Source organism: Dermacentor albipictus, chromosome 4 (assembly GCF_038994185.2).
Source record: "Dermacentor albipictus isolate Rhodes 1998 colony chromosome 4, USDA_Dalb.pri_finalv2, whole genome shotgun sequence".
Taxonomy (NCBI): Eukaryota; Metazoa; Arthropoda; class Arachnida; order Ixodida; family Ixodidae; genus Dermacentor; species Dermacentor albipictus.
In genome coordinates this window covers 97,582,772-97,597,252 of record NC_091824.1, presented here as the reverse complement: position 1 = coordinate 97,597,252, position 14,481 = coordinate 97,582,772, and the positions used below count along the sequence as shown (strand labels likewise).

General features: G+C 43.7%; 1 protein-coding gene across 1 annotated transcript in view; it reads left to right on the top strand.

Moving 5' to 3' along the window:
* Nucleotides 1-9,795, top strand: part of SrpRalpha (signal recognition particle receptor alpha) — a 52,308-nt gene extending 42,513 nt beyond the window's left edge. Inside the window, exons 11-13 of the mRNA XM_065443703.1 lie at nt 1,734-1,819; nt 6,297-6,473; nt 8,851-9,795. Of these exons, the coding sequence (XP_065299775.1) occupies nt 1,734-1,819; nt 6,297-6,473; nt 8,851-8,976 (389 nt within the window). The 3' untranslated portion in view covers nt 8,977-9,795. The remainder of the gene's footprint in view (nt 1-1,733; nt 1,820-6,296; nt 6,474-8,850) is intronic.
* Nucleotides 9,796-14,481: the final 4,686 nt, after the last annotated feature.

Here is a 14,481-nt window from a genome sequence, read left to right as displayed (position 1 = left end):
GATGTCTTCTTTTTTGCAGCTTCAGCACGCTTAAGCTTACACTCCTCAAATTTGTCCTGGGCCAGCAGGCTCTTGAGGCGGGTCATTTTGACCGGAATTTTTTAGATGCGCACTCAGCTAGAATTGTTGTGACATGCAACACCAATGCTCCTTGAGCTGGACCCGAGCTGCCGGAGATGCGCTTAGTCGTTGCCGTGAGGTTCCGTATGAGTGAAAGCGTGTGAGGGTGAGCTGGTGAACTTGGTTCGATTTCGCATGCGTGAGCGAAGAATGTGGCCCGGATGCATGCCCTCTCCTGTGGCGTGCGAGGCAGGGGGGTGAGGCGAGGGAGGAGGGGCGTTCTTCTCTGGAGGCTACTTCGGTGCCTCGATCTCCTCCTCACCCACCACTCTGTACGGAGTGGACACAACCGTGGCGTCTACTACGGCGTTGGCCATGCGAATCGCGGACGCCATAGTAGATGCCTTTGGTGGACACCATAGGGCTGTGTTGTCGGCACTTGTGTGTCTTAAAGGTGGTCTGCGAAGTGGTTAAAGTGCGCGCCCACGCGGGCCTCATTTTCAAAGCAATCTGCGATGTTTGCAGAGTGCGCATAGTGCCGGTAGCTTCGTATGCGCTGTGCTTTTGACATATCATACGTGTTGAAGCGACACCTGCACTGAGGTCAATTGACTAACAGCCGCATTTTCTAACTCCAGCATTTTCGCAGACAGTTTCCGCTGTCATCAAGCGATGTGTGTTCATGTTTACCTGTGCGTGTGTGATACCCTGCTGGTTAATTTAGTTAAAACATGTTGACGGGCTAGTTGGTTTGAATCCATAATAGAATGTGTAAGCGCGACTGAAAAAGACGTAGAAAGAGGCAGACACACAAAGACATTGCTGTCTCTGTGTGTCTGTTTCTTTCTATGTCCTCATTGAGTCACGCTTACGCATTCTATCATTGTTAATTTAGTTAGTAAGCGAGTGTTTACGAGTTTATACAGTGGATAAGAGTACTATCCTTACTTCGTAGAGCTATCTACTAATTTGTTATCGCAATCAGTGCTTCACCTTTTCGGTGGAACTGCGAATTTTTCTTGTTCACTTGGAATCGAACGGCTAAAAAAGATATTATACAACCACAGTTCGGCAATGTACTGTATGTTGGTGCTGAAAGATTGTGTGTTCTGGAAACTTGTGGCAAAGAAGGAGCATAACTGTATTGGGTCATTTTCTTGTGTTCTCAATTGCAAACGTTGGCGCAAGGAAATCATACGAAATGGGCTTGTATCAATGAGGTTCCACTGTACCGACCGCAGACACCTTTGTGCCATCATTACATTTGGCACCTTGGTGTGGCCAGGGGAAGCATATTCTTGGTTATTCACTTTCATGGATACAATCACTTTCACAAGACTTTGCATGACTAGCATCCTCTCTTAGCTGAGTGCCAGGAACGCTACCAATCGTAGATACTGCCACAACCAGTGGTAGTCATGCAAGGTCTTGAGAAAATGATTGCATCCCTGAAAAAGAACAACCAAATGTGAAAACAGTTCCAGTTGTGTGGGTGGTGTTTTATTAGTGTGTCACTAAATGTGTCAACTTATGTAAACTTCAGTTGTTAGTGTTGACCATGTTAATGTATTGTAGCAAAACAAGCTTCTAGAACATCTTGGCTGGTACCAAGTGATACTAGTAGATGGCTGAGCAGCTTCAGAATGCAAACATTTCTTTTCTTTCTGTTCCAGCTCGAGAAACAAAACTTGATGTTGTCCTTATTGACACAGCTGGAAGAATGCAGGATAATGAACCCCTGATGCGTGCACTGGCAAAAGTGAGTTGAGTTTTGAACACGGTGTTAACAATGTGCTCCAGTTCTCCTGTTTAGAATATGTATGTGCACAAGTATATATTTGCGTGGGCTTTTCTGGTGGTGCTGTAATTTTTTTTCTTGCGTTCTACAGTTTGCCAAATAAGTAATGTAAGCTGTTGGTGAATTAATTTTCTTTGTATCTTTTTAAAGAGTGCACTATTCTTCTGTGTTTGAAGAGTCTACCATTCTGATCAGTCTTGTATACTGTGTAGTATCTTGTATCATGAAAACACAGTAAGATATTTATCTTTCCCAATTCTAACGTACCCCAGGTATAGTGAAATCTTGTTAATTAGGAAAATTGGATAATTCAGACAGGCACTCTAGCTTTGGAAATCGCACGCATTATTCAGTGGTATAAAACTCTAATTCCGATGACACTTGAGGCATGCCAAACATTTAGTGCCACAAATGCTTAGCACATACAAGCAAAAGTGGCACTATCATCCATCTAAAAAGAAGCAGCAGAGCCCGAATCGTCATGGTCATCCGTGGTAACCGCACAGGAATGGCAGAAATACTTTGACTCTTTATTCTCGCATTTACTGCTGCACATGACACCGCATAAGTCATGTGCGTTTAGAACTGCGCGGTCACCATCCGTGATTGTGTTTTTAGCGACTGCAAACTAATCGGTAGTTGTCGTGGTTGGTAGTACATGTAGTTTCATTTCGATTCAGTGTCAGGTGCTTGTGATGTTACAAACTTGGTGGAAGCTCTCAAAGATGAAAACTGATTGTACTGTGGGCTGCACGCTGCCGAAAAATGTGCCACCTATGTTGTGATGGACGATCGGTTTCCACTCAGTTCATTTTGAAAAAAAAAAATTGGGACGGGTGTGACGTATTAAGAAGATTTTATATTTTAATTACTCACATTTTGCGCTGCTGTCGCACTACAATGGAAGTCGCAACAACATGACGAGAATTGCAGCTTCCAAATTGGTTTTGTGCTAAATACAAGTGAGGGTTGCGAATGTCTACTAAATAAAGGCATGTTGATGTACAGTAAAACCTCATTAATTCAGATTTCACGGGAGTGAAAAGAATTTGCAACCTAACCAAATGTCAAATTATCAAGGGTATCAAGAAAACAATAATATCGTCATTACTACATCAACAATCTTTTATTTACTGAATGCATCGGCAAATCCTGTTTCTATTTTGCACGAAAGCAGCACAGAAGCTGCAATCCTCCTCATATTGTGGCTGATAAGCGCTTGCAGCGGCAAATGTTTTGGGGTTTCCTTCCCATTTCTATCACAAAAGGCAAGGATTTGTCGCTTTCATATTCTTATTGCCATAATCAGAGGCATGTTAGGTTTGTTTTGCGAAGTTATTCTTATGCACATTCGATTTCTATTTTCTATCAAGAGCTCCGATGTCAATTAAGCATTGGTTTCTTACGTTGAACCCACAAGAAGTTGGTGTGCATTCGATTTGGGGGCTTGTTAGAATTGAAACAAACACTGCCCAATGAACCAGCAGTTTGTTTCATTATTTTTCTTGCCTCTTGCTTGTTAAGACCTGAGGCATAATTAGACCACTTTCATTGGGGCCGTTGGGATCGAATTAATGTAGGTCAACTGTATAACAGAACAAAGACCGAGCTTCTTACTGCAACTGCAGTTAAGTGCTCGAAATTGGGTTTGTCCATCTGTCCATTCCATTATGCTGATGGTGATCATAGTCATCAGGTCTCCTCCTCATCCTGAGCTTCGCAATCACCCTAGAGCATTGGAAGAAGAAAAAGAAGACTTTGTCCAGAGACTTTGTCCAAAACAGCCACAACTGGGATTTGAACTCATGTCATTGCAGCAATGTGCACTTAGTACAGCTGGAGGTGCTAACCACTGTGCGATTGTGTAACAACAGTGCTTGGCAATTACTGTATCTACTCGTGTAATTCTCGCACTCGCATAATGCTCGCACCCCCCATATTTGTCACCGAAAATAGGATTTTTTTTTTTTTCCCTCGAGCAATCATCGCACCTCCAAAAAGTGCAGCAGCAAATGTCGTCTGCTTGTTCCAGCCACTGATGATAATAGCGTATGACATCCAAGTGCCATCTTTTAAGCATCATGCACACTGACAACGCACGCAGCCTTAGTCCAGTCCAAGCCCAGCCACAAGTGGCGAGGTTACTGCCATTTTGTTAAATTTTGGTAGCGCGCATAGTCGCATGTGAGAAGCAGCTGACATCGGCATTGTTTTTGTTCACATTACTTCGCTATGGGTCGATACAGAAGTGACATGGCTGGTTTCAAGTTGAAAGTGATTGCGTATGCTCTGGACAATGGCAACAGGGCTGCTGGCAGGCATTTTAGGGTCGACAAGTTTTGCGTCCGCTACTGCCAGTGGCCGCACGAAAAGCTGAATTTCCCCAACAAGACGTGCTGGGCCTTCCGTGGTCCAATGACTGAAAAATATGCACAGGTTGAAGCTGCACGCCTTGAATACATCAAGGGTCTCTGCGCAGAAGGGTGTGCCATTTCAATTGAATTGACGAGCAATTGGGCGCGCATAATTGCAAGGAAGAAGGCCATTCCTGGTGCAACATTTCCACATGAGCAATGAGTGGGCCACATGATTTATGCACCGAAGTGGCCTGTCGCGTAGGAGATGGGCAACTTTGTGTCAGCAGTTACCCGCGATGTATAAAGACAAGATCGTTGACTTTCATCACTTTGTGGGCAAGTGAAGGACTTCCTGCTCTCACAGATTGCAACGTGGGCCAAGCATCAGTAAATTTTGACATGCCGAGTAGCGCAGCAGTTGAACAAAAAGGTGTGTGGAGTGTGCACATTAGGACTACAGGTGCTGAAAAACGAAGGTGCCCTGTTGCGCTCGCTCTGACAGTGGACGTACGAAAGCTGCCACCTTTTGTAATTTTCAAACTGAAGACCCTCCTAAAAGGAAATTCCCTCCTGGCGTTCACATTCGGGTGCAGAAAAGAAAGGTTTATGACCGCAGACCTTATGGTTGACTGGGTCAGAACTGCTTGGGGACGCTGCCCAGGGGCACTACTTTCTTTGTCACTGCTTGTCATCGACAGCTGCCGCAGTCACCTTGTTGACTGTGTTCGGGCGAAGCCAAAGGAGCTGCAGACTGATCTAGCTGTTATCTCAGGCAGTCTCACATCGATGCTGCAGCCTCTGGACGTATCCTTGAACAAACCATTCAAGAATAGTGTTCGGAAGCTGTACGCAGGATGGGTGGCCAAAGGTGAACACGCCATCACCCCTGGAGGCAAGATCAAGAAGCTGTCAGCGGAGCACCTTTGCACGTGGATATTGGATGCATGGGCCATGATTTCCCCAGACCTCATAGTCCTCAGCTTTAAAAGGATTCGCATTTCAAATGCTTTGGACGGAAGCAAAGACGACCTGGTGCACTGCAGTAGCTATGCAGACAATGTTGAAGTTGCTGATGAGGCCAGTATCAGTGATGTCAGCCTTGACTCAGACTTTGAATAGGTCAGCCAAGAGACACTTTATTTATTTGCTTAATTTAGTGTCTGCAAATAAATATTGCTTTGTGTGGAACCTGTGGTTTTTATTGCTGAGGTAAGTCTTGCTTGGAAGTACTTTTATGATCTTTTAGTGGCTAGTGGGAGAACCCCGCTTTGCAGCCACTTCGTTTTTCTTTTTAGCGCTCTGTATGTTCTTTTAGTAAATTTTCCCTACATAATTATCGCACCCCCGAACTTTGCATCGATTTTCTACGAAAAGAAAAATGTGAGGATTATGCAAGTAAATACCGCAGTGCAAGCTTTTGCACTCCACACATTTTGTCAGCATGCTGTCTGTGCATGTGTTTGGGGGCCACGACTATAGCGATACCATAGCGGACGACAGTGACATTGTGTGTGTCACATAATCGTTCTTGACAAGACAGCAGTGTGTTGGCATGCAAATCTTCGTTGTCATGTTCATGAAAAATAGTGTCGATATAAGGCATACATGGCAGTCATAAGCCTTAAACGTGCTGCATGCCTGCAATGGAGGGTGTGCCATGAATCGGACAGTTAGTACCACAACAATGCCTCATAGGCAGTTCATACATGGTAGTTCTTACATGATAGTTCTTACATGGTAGTTCACGCTTATGGCAGCTACTGTGTAATAGCACATAGATAAACACGCATCACTTTACACATAAAAATTTGTATTGAACAATTTGTGTGGTATTGAGAAAAAAAACTAAATTGCAAGAAAAATTGAATAGATTGAGGAATTTGTTGGTTTGGAATTCATTTATATTGACAGCAGTAGTCTCCCACTGTGAAGATCGCCATCTTGCTTTTGCTTTCTTACTTTGAGGAACAGGAATCACTGAAGTCTGCTGTTTTATTCTTTCTTTATGCTTGCTTCAGTGACCATAGCGCTTATCCTAACTGTGATCTTGAATACCTCATTCTCCTGATCTCCACTTCCAGCTTATTACAGTGAACAAGCCTGACCTTGTGCTCTTTGTGGGCGAGGCTTTGGTTGGTAATGAGGCTGTGGATCAGCTTGTAAAATTCAACCAGGCCCTTGCCGACCACTCTAGTGAGGAGAACCCACACCTCATTGACGGCATTGTGCTCACCAAGTTTGACACTATTGACGACAAGGTGAGGCACTTTGAAATGTTGCAGGTTACTTCATTCTTGTGAGATAATTTTTGTTTACAGAAACATGACTGTAACAAAATTTTGTGTCTGCAAATTACTATTCTGAAAGTTCAGTGTGGAATAAAATCTCGAAAAGTTGAGCTTGCGGAGGGAGAGCTGGTTACTCTTCCCCCTGTATGTTTGTTTTGGCATGGCCATTTTGTGCTCGAGGTATAACCAACAATGTGCAGAGATTTCTACGGAAATGGTGGCTCATGAAAATCTATGTGGGTGGTAGTTGATTTGATTGCCGACAGGGGTGCACAAATATGATATGTTTAACATTAAGTGAATTCAAATAGTGGAAACCAAGTGCAAATCGAATCAAATACGTTTCAAATATGAATACAATTGGTTTTGCAAAAAAAAAGTTTTTTTTCTCCCTCCGGTGGTACGAAAAAAAACTCATTTATTGCTCAGTAAGTAATGTGGAGGAAAATAATTGCTTTATGAGCAACAAAATTTTCTAGTACAACACTTTTGCTTGACAATATAGCACTTCTGTTATTTAAAGTTGTCATAAAGGAAGGATAGCTGCTTGATGTGTTCGGGGAGCAACGACACCTTCGTGCACGTCACAATTCCTTCAAATACTGAAAAGTGCTGCTCACTGGAACACTAGTGTCTGGTAACAGCAGGTATCTTTTCACAAGCCGAGTCGACAGTAGTTACCACACCTACCTACGCTACGAATCACACAGGCCTTCTCTTTCGCATAAAATTTTGTCATGCACATTTCTTTGAACCTGTGCTTATGGCAGTGAAAATTGCCACTGGTTGATGAGCCCATCAAAGTCTTTCCATGGTGCCAACATGGAACGAGCCTCTTCAGAAGCTTTCATTGTTGAGTACATGTCTGGGTTCCTTGGTGTTGATATTTTCCTTGCTTCTTCTAAAGCCAGAATTTCAACCAAGTTTGCCATTGAAATATTGTGGTGGTACAGAATTAGTACCTTAGAGTGAGAGTCTAAAAACACTGCCAAGCTTGCTACTGGGTCAAATTTGGAGTATGGAAACCATGTTTTAGGCACTTATCCAGTATAGTAGCAGGCATAGAAGTTTCCACTTGGCTCCTGTTGTTGTCCAGATGCATGGAGACGCAGTATTGGTACTTGAGCTCGTAGTAGCGCCATGACAGTGCCTCTTTACTTTTTATATGCTTCACTGCAGAGTAAATATGCTTCACCGCAATACACTATGCCTCACGGCATAACTTGACTGTATTGCAGAGAAGCTAATTATAAAGACCCAATAGCAGCAATTTTCAGGGGTTAGAATATTTCTAATATTTGGTCCAAGTTTCTTCTTAATCAAATCGAATGCCAACCAATTTGAATGGAATATTCTGAGTTTCTAATTTGCACTCCACTAATTGCTGGCTTTCGCACCTTTTCTCAAACCATGTCCCATCACTCTTTATAATTTATAGAGCGCTGATGCACGCTAGTTTTATTGAAAACACACTGTAAAATGCTACTACTTAGGTATGCGAGGATATAATATCTCATTTTTAATGTTTCCAAACTATGTTTGTATATCAAGAATGCTAGCAGTGTAAGAGTTGTCATATTTTTGTGCATATAATCTGCACAAGAATTCTGCTTTTGGCAACGGCTTTGCAGCAATGCTTCAGAAATACTGTGAAGCTGTGCCTGAAGCTGACATTTGCAAACAGGTGACTTCCTTTATTTAGAGGTCCTTGCTTGGGAATAAATACCTTGAATTACAGAGCATTCTGGAAATTTGTTTCAAACAAAACTTTTTATTACCTTATGACAATGAGGTCTCGGGTCCAGTTCCCGACCACAGCTGTGACATTCCGATGAGGGCAGGATGCTAGAACATTTGTGGGCCCTAGTTCAGGTGCATTTCAACGATTTCCAGAAGTTGAGAATGTATCTGAAGTTCATCAGTCATATCAGAATTCATCAATTATTTGTGACATTGTTTTGTAGGAGCTGTGACTATGCAGACAAGCGTGAAGCATAGGAGTACGCTTAAAGCATGTTTAGCATTGTCTTATTGTGCAAAGAAACATTCTATCAGTTTGACTTGCTGCAGTGCCTTAGTGGCTATGGCGTTACGCTGCTTAGCTCAGTGTCATGGGTTTGATCTCGGACACATTTAACAGGAGTGAAATGCGAAGGCTGTCATGTGCTCGGTGATTAGCCCAGGTGGAAACCCAGGTGATAAAATAATCTGGAGCCGCATACTATGGCATGCCTCACAATTAGATTGTGGTTTTGGCAGAGTTGATCATGTTTTTGAAATGAGTCCATTGTATTAAAAGATTTATTTGCCCCAGTGACCCTTTTCTTGCTTACCTTTCACTCCCAAGGTTGGTGCTGCGATCTCAATGACCTACATCACAGGACAGCCCATTGTTTTTGTTGGCACGGGGCAAACCTACATCGACTTGAAAACGATCAACGCCAAGGCAGTGGTGCATGCACTCATGAAGTAGACAGCACTGGTGAAGCTTGGCAGCCTTTCTTCCCTGACCTGGCTACCCTTTCCAGCTTTTCCTTCTTGAGATAGTAGCAGTTTTGTTGAGAGTGCCACACTTTCCTTCATTTTGTTTGAGAAAGAAGCCTTGTTATGTCAAGATTTTTCGTGGTGTTATTGAGTTTACACGTAAATTTTGAACAACCAGAAGGTTCTTGTTTTTTGCCGAAAACAATGTTTTTGATAGTTACATACGCTACACATGTGTTAATTTTGTTACATTCCTTTGATAATACCCTTAGTCGTTCCATCTTGTTGAGGAATGCACACCTATTAGCTTAAGCTCCCGTCTATGTGGGAAACTGTGAGCTCTGTCTGCTATGCCTGACCACCTAAATTTGTGTTTTATGGGCTTTCACGTCATTTTCTTGTGCTTTTTGCTCAACACTAAAAAAAATTATTTACATATGATTATTTGTACAGCGTTTGTTTTTAGCTTTCTAGCTTAAATCTACACACATTTTTTTGTCTGTTTGACGTTTAATTTTGACTGTCAGTATTTTTAATATCTTAGTCATGCCTAAGGGCTATAATTAATGCACCTTTATTATTTTCCTATATGTCAATGCAATGGCAATGCTGTGTGGAGTGGCCCTGGATTGATTACACTCTATGATATGCATAGCCCATTTTGGCTGTAAGTCACACCAGAACCTAATTGTGGTATTTCACTAACATTGCCATGTTGTGCTGTGAACACTATAATCAGTTACACATGACTTGAGGAGCGGTGATAATTGGTGCCTGGAATTAAAGTATGTGTTTCACTCTATAAGAAGCTTCTTGATTCATTTTGGTTGCTTATCTTCAGGTCCCAACACTGCCTAAACCTTGAGACCTTTTCTTGGCAGGAATAGCATGCCAAATAAATGAAAATACTACTTTGGCGTGTGTTCAGGGTGCTTTAATTAAGTATTGGTTCAGTTCCAGTTCCTGGGAATAAAAAGCTATAATAGTTGTGGGGTTCTCACACCCGTGCTCTTGGGACAAAGGATCGACAACACTGTAGTGCAAACAGTCACAAGGGCATTTATTGCACCTTTCATAGATCAATGCCTGCTAGTTGAGTTGCTATCCCCAAAACATGCCGATGGGCGAGCGACAAATCGCGGAAGTCCGACTCACCGCAACCGGATAGCGAGCGAATATGTTCGCCCCATGCTGGATCCCAACGCCTGGTCGTTTGCATGTACGGTCATGCAAACGGTGGCGCGTTCGAACGGGGCTACGCGAGAGTCTCGCAGAAGCATGGATCGGAGAACGTGCGGGACGTCCGCGGCGCTCGCCGGCCCGCAGCCCAAGAGGAAGAGCCTTCTCCTATGTGGGCCCAAGTAACCCCGCCGGTAGGCGGCGTTAGCAGCGCAACACTTGCGCCATCTCTCGTACTGCGCCTCAACCGCACCGACCGTCGCGGGCCCCACTCCACGCAGCGAAGCCGCATTGCAGGAGATGGGAGCTATGCGGAAAAAACATATCAGGGGACGCGCAAGAGTCGCGCATCCCCACACCGCTTACGAAACAGTCTACGTTGTTGAACCAGACCATCGCAGTGCACTGGATCCTCAGGATCATATGTTGTCATGCCACAATGGTTGCATCCCAATTCATGCATGCGCAAACACTGATGGAATTATAACAGTGTCTTTCTTTAAGCGATCTGGCAGCTTGCACGAAAAATTGTGTGGAAGAGCATAAACTGCTGTCTGTGTATCGGTGGGGTGTAAGCCCTGCATTGCGTTTTCATACCGTCATGTCATGCCAGGCGATAATTATCAAACAGTAATAATAAACGTGGCTCACAAAATTTCAAAAAAATATTGCAAGTGCATCTTGGTACGAGTGCTGACTGCTGCTAGGAACATCAAAGGCAAAGTTGAGAGAGAGGAACCGAATGTCTCATCCAGTTTCGTCTCCATTGTGCTCAAAACACTTCCCGACGAAATATATTTACTGGAAACGTCAATGCTCACACTTTAACCTTCATATTGCACGTGTCTGTACAATGTACCTAGCATCGTGGTTGCCACTCATCTGCAAACCCAAATGCTGCTTCCTTCAGTAGAGTTTACTGGAGGCCCCCATGACCCCCTCTGGATCCGTCAATGACCCCATCGTGTTTCTAGCTACGGCAAACAGACACTTAGCATACAGCTTGTAAACAGGCTGGCGGCAGTGCGAAAGTGATAAAGCATTGGTGTAATTGTTTACTTATATATGTTGCGAGGGATCAGCCATATGACGCTGTAAGCTGTAATGCTGTCCACTGGCTTAGGACAATAATAAAAAGGATATGTTTTAGTAGCAGCCAACAGTTGTACTGATGCTTTGTTGCTTTCACACGTTGCAAAATCGACCATACTCTCCACGATAGCGCACTGACCATGGCATTGCACTATTGAGCTTGAGGTCGCCAAATTGATCCTAGCCGTGGCAGCCACCTTTTGAGGAACATTAAAGAACCCCAGGCAGTGGCATCATTAAAGGGAGCAGACTGCCCTGGGTGCAGCCTATTAAGCGGCAGCTGTGCTGCGGTCGCCACACGAGCCGCCTTCGTTTTCTCAGTGGCTCGTAGCCGAATGCGGTAGACGTCTGTGCCCTGGGAAGCTGAATGGGCCAATGAAGAGAATGGGCTGTTGGCTTAGAGTTTTTAGTGTCTAACTGCAGAATTTCTATAGCACTTAAAAAATGTGACATGTCAAGCTGCCACCATGTTGTCCTTGTTTTTTTGAATTTTTAACAGAAATAAATGCTGAATTACAGGCAGACATACGACTGTTGCACTTTTAAATTATTTCACATTCACTCTGCAAGATGTACCTGAATATAAAGGAAGGAGTGGAAAGAAAAGTGGGGTAGAGAAGGAAGGTGGCATGCTGAGCAGCCATACTGGGTGCCGGGAAGCCGAGTGACTCCACTGACTCCAGGTAGTCATAATCAATCAAAAGTGCCTGCTTTGGCACACCCTTGTGAGCGCAAGGTGCATGTGCAGCATATTGGTTGCAGTAAGCCTTCAGCTGAGCTCTAATTTCATATAGTGAAGGCAATCAGCTTCTATGTTACACCAAAGTTTCATTTCTCTATAAGGGGCAATAACTCTGAAAAAAGGGGCAAACGGAGAAAAGTAATGCACCAGAAAATCACTAGGACCTCGTGTGGGAGAGCACATGATGCACGTGTGTTTCACTAGCCTCATAACACTGCTTTCTAGTGGACGCATTTTTTTTTCTTTTGATAAACTGTTTATTATTGCAAGAAATGTTAGTGGTAGTTCTTTTTTTTGCGCACAGACCTTTAGTCACATTCCCATGGCAAACTGCTTTTGCATTACAGTAACAACAAGGTGTATAATAACTAAAGAATAAGCCTGCAAAGCGCAAATGAGCAAGCGCAAATGAGCAAGCGCAAATGAGCACTTGTAAGTGGCCAATTGAAAAAGTATTGCTTACTAAGAATGTACTTCCACGGTGCAGATCGGTATGCATGGATGAAAGATAAGTGTTGGTCTGTTTTAATTTTTCGTGGAAAACACCCGTGTGCTTAGATTTAGGTGCACGTTAAAGAACCCCAGGTGGTCAAAATTTCCGGCGTCCTCCACTACGGCGTGCCTCATAATCAGAAAGTGGTTTTGGCACGTAAAACCCCAAATATTATATTATTATTAATTTTTCGTGGCATTGCTCTTGCCACAGAGGCGACAGCACAAAAGCTACTCTACGCTTTAATGGTAAAACAAAATGAAAGTCTTTCTTTTTTTTTTACTTTATGCTACAGTCACCCTGTAGGTGATAGTAGCTGCCATCATAAATTCTTCACAGCATAAGTCTCTGGTACATGATGTCTCCAGTGCTCTATAAATAACCCACTCTGATATTCAAGTTCAATTACAAATGCAATTTTCGTTTGAGGGATCGACAATGGGCTAGTTGGTGTTGCATATTTGGACGGGGTAAACAGTGCATAAGACGAGGACACGTAAAAGAACAACACAAGCGCTCACCAAGCAAAGGAGCATGGCAGTTGGATGAGACGATGAGGCTTGATTACATGGAGAGGCTGTTTCAGTGCCATAAGGGTTTTACCCCGTCCAAATATACAACGCCAACTAGCTCAACGTCGATGCCTCATGCAGTTCATTCCTTTTACATTGAGCTCTTTTGTCTTGTGTCACTGCAACAGCCTCTCCGTCAAGCCAAAATACATAGAAAATTGTAGTGTACAGCTTACACACAATATGCAGACATGAAAGCTTCTTATTGTAATTTGAATATACGAGAAAACATAACTCTGTTACACGAGAACTATAAACAAACCCCTTTTCCAGCGTTTCTGCGATTTATAGACCGGCCATGGCGTCCGCCATTTGCACGTGCCGGCGCGCGAATATCTTGGAGGCCACGGAGCAGTGCGCCCGGTTCCTTGCAGCACCTCCAGGTGGTGCTTGCCTTCGCCGCATCACGGCCCACGCAAGAGGCTGCATTTCTACCAGAAAGAGCACCTTCGCGTATTGCATTTTCCACCAGCGTTTCCTGTTAAAAATTACGCTTACATACGCCGGGAAGCATGAGAAGCAGTCAGGGATCTTTGATTGCTATCGCATTCCACACTTACAGGCGAAGCTTAAGTGTCCTCCAAATTTTTTTCTATGTGCTTCTATTCTTTGACCTACATATAGATACGGTGGTCCTGCCTTCGTCAGAAGAGTGATTATACTCTGATGAACGCAGGACCACCTGCCGAAATGTCAGTAAATGTAGCTCTCGTAGGTTTGACACATATCCGCGAGAAGAAGGGGAACCCGAAGGTCTCGAATCTGTCTAATCAGGAGCATAAAAAGCCAACGGACAAGGAAGCCAAGGAAAGCTCAGATGAAATCAGCCGCCATTGTTGTAATTGAAATCTAGAATGGAACGAAGAAAGGGAAATGAATGCGGACGAAAAGATAACATGCTGCCGGTGGTATCCGAACCCACAACCTCCGTATTACGTGAGCGTCACACTACGATTTGTGCTGGCGGTGACGGAACAAAGCAAAAACTTGCAGCAGTAGAGGATGCAAAAAAGATGAAAAGCATGCTGGGAAATACCTATATTTTCTCCTGAAAGGTGAAGCATTGATTGCGGTAGTAAATAACAGCTATAAGAAGTAAGGTTAGCAGTTTTATCGGCCTTACAAATTTCAGTAAGCATTCGCCTACTAAATAAATTGTCAAGTGTGGTCTTATCGCACGCACAGGCAAACTAAATGCATCTTACACGATTACCACGGAAAACTCGCTGTCAGAACAATGGCGTGATGAAGAGCGGCAGCAGCGGCGAAAAAAAGCGCTTTATTCTGCCTCTGGCTTTAACGCGTGCCCGAAGCTAGGAATTATGCGACTTTTTGCACTAGGCGCGCAAGAACAGAGCGAACACGAAGTCATAAGAGATCGCTGGTCCCTAGCCATTGTACCCCGCCGCAAATTAA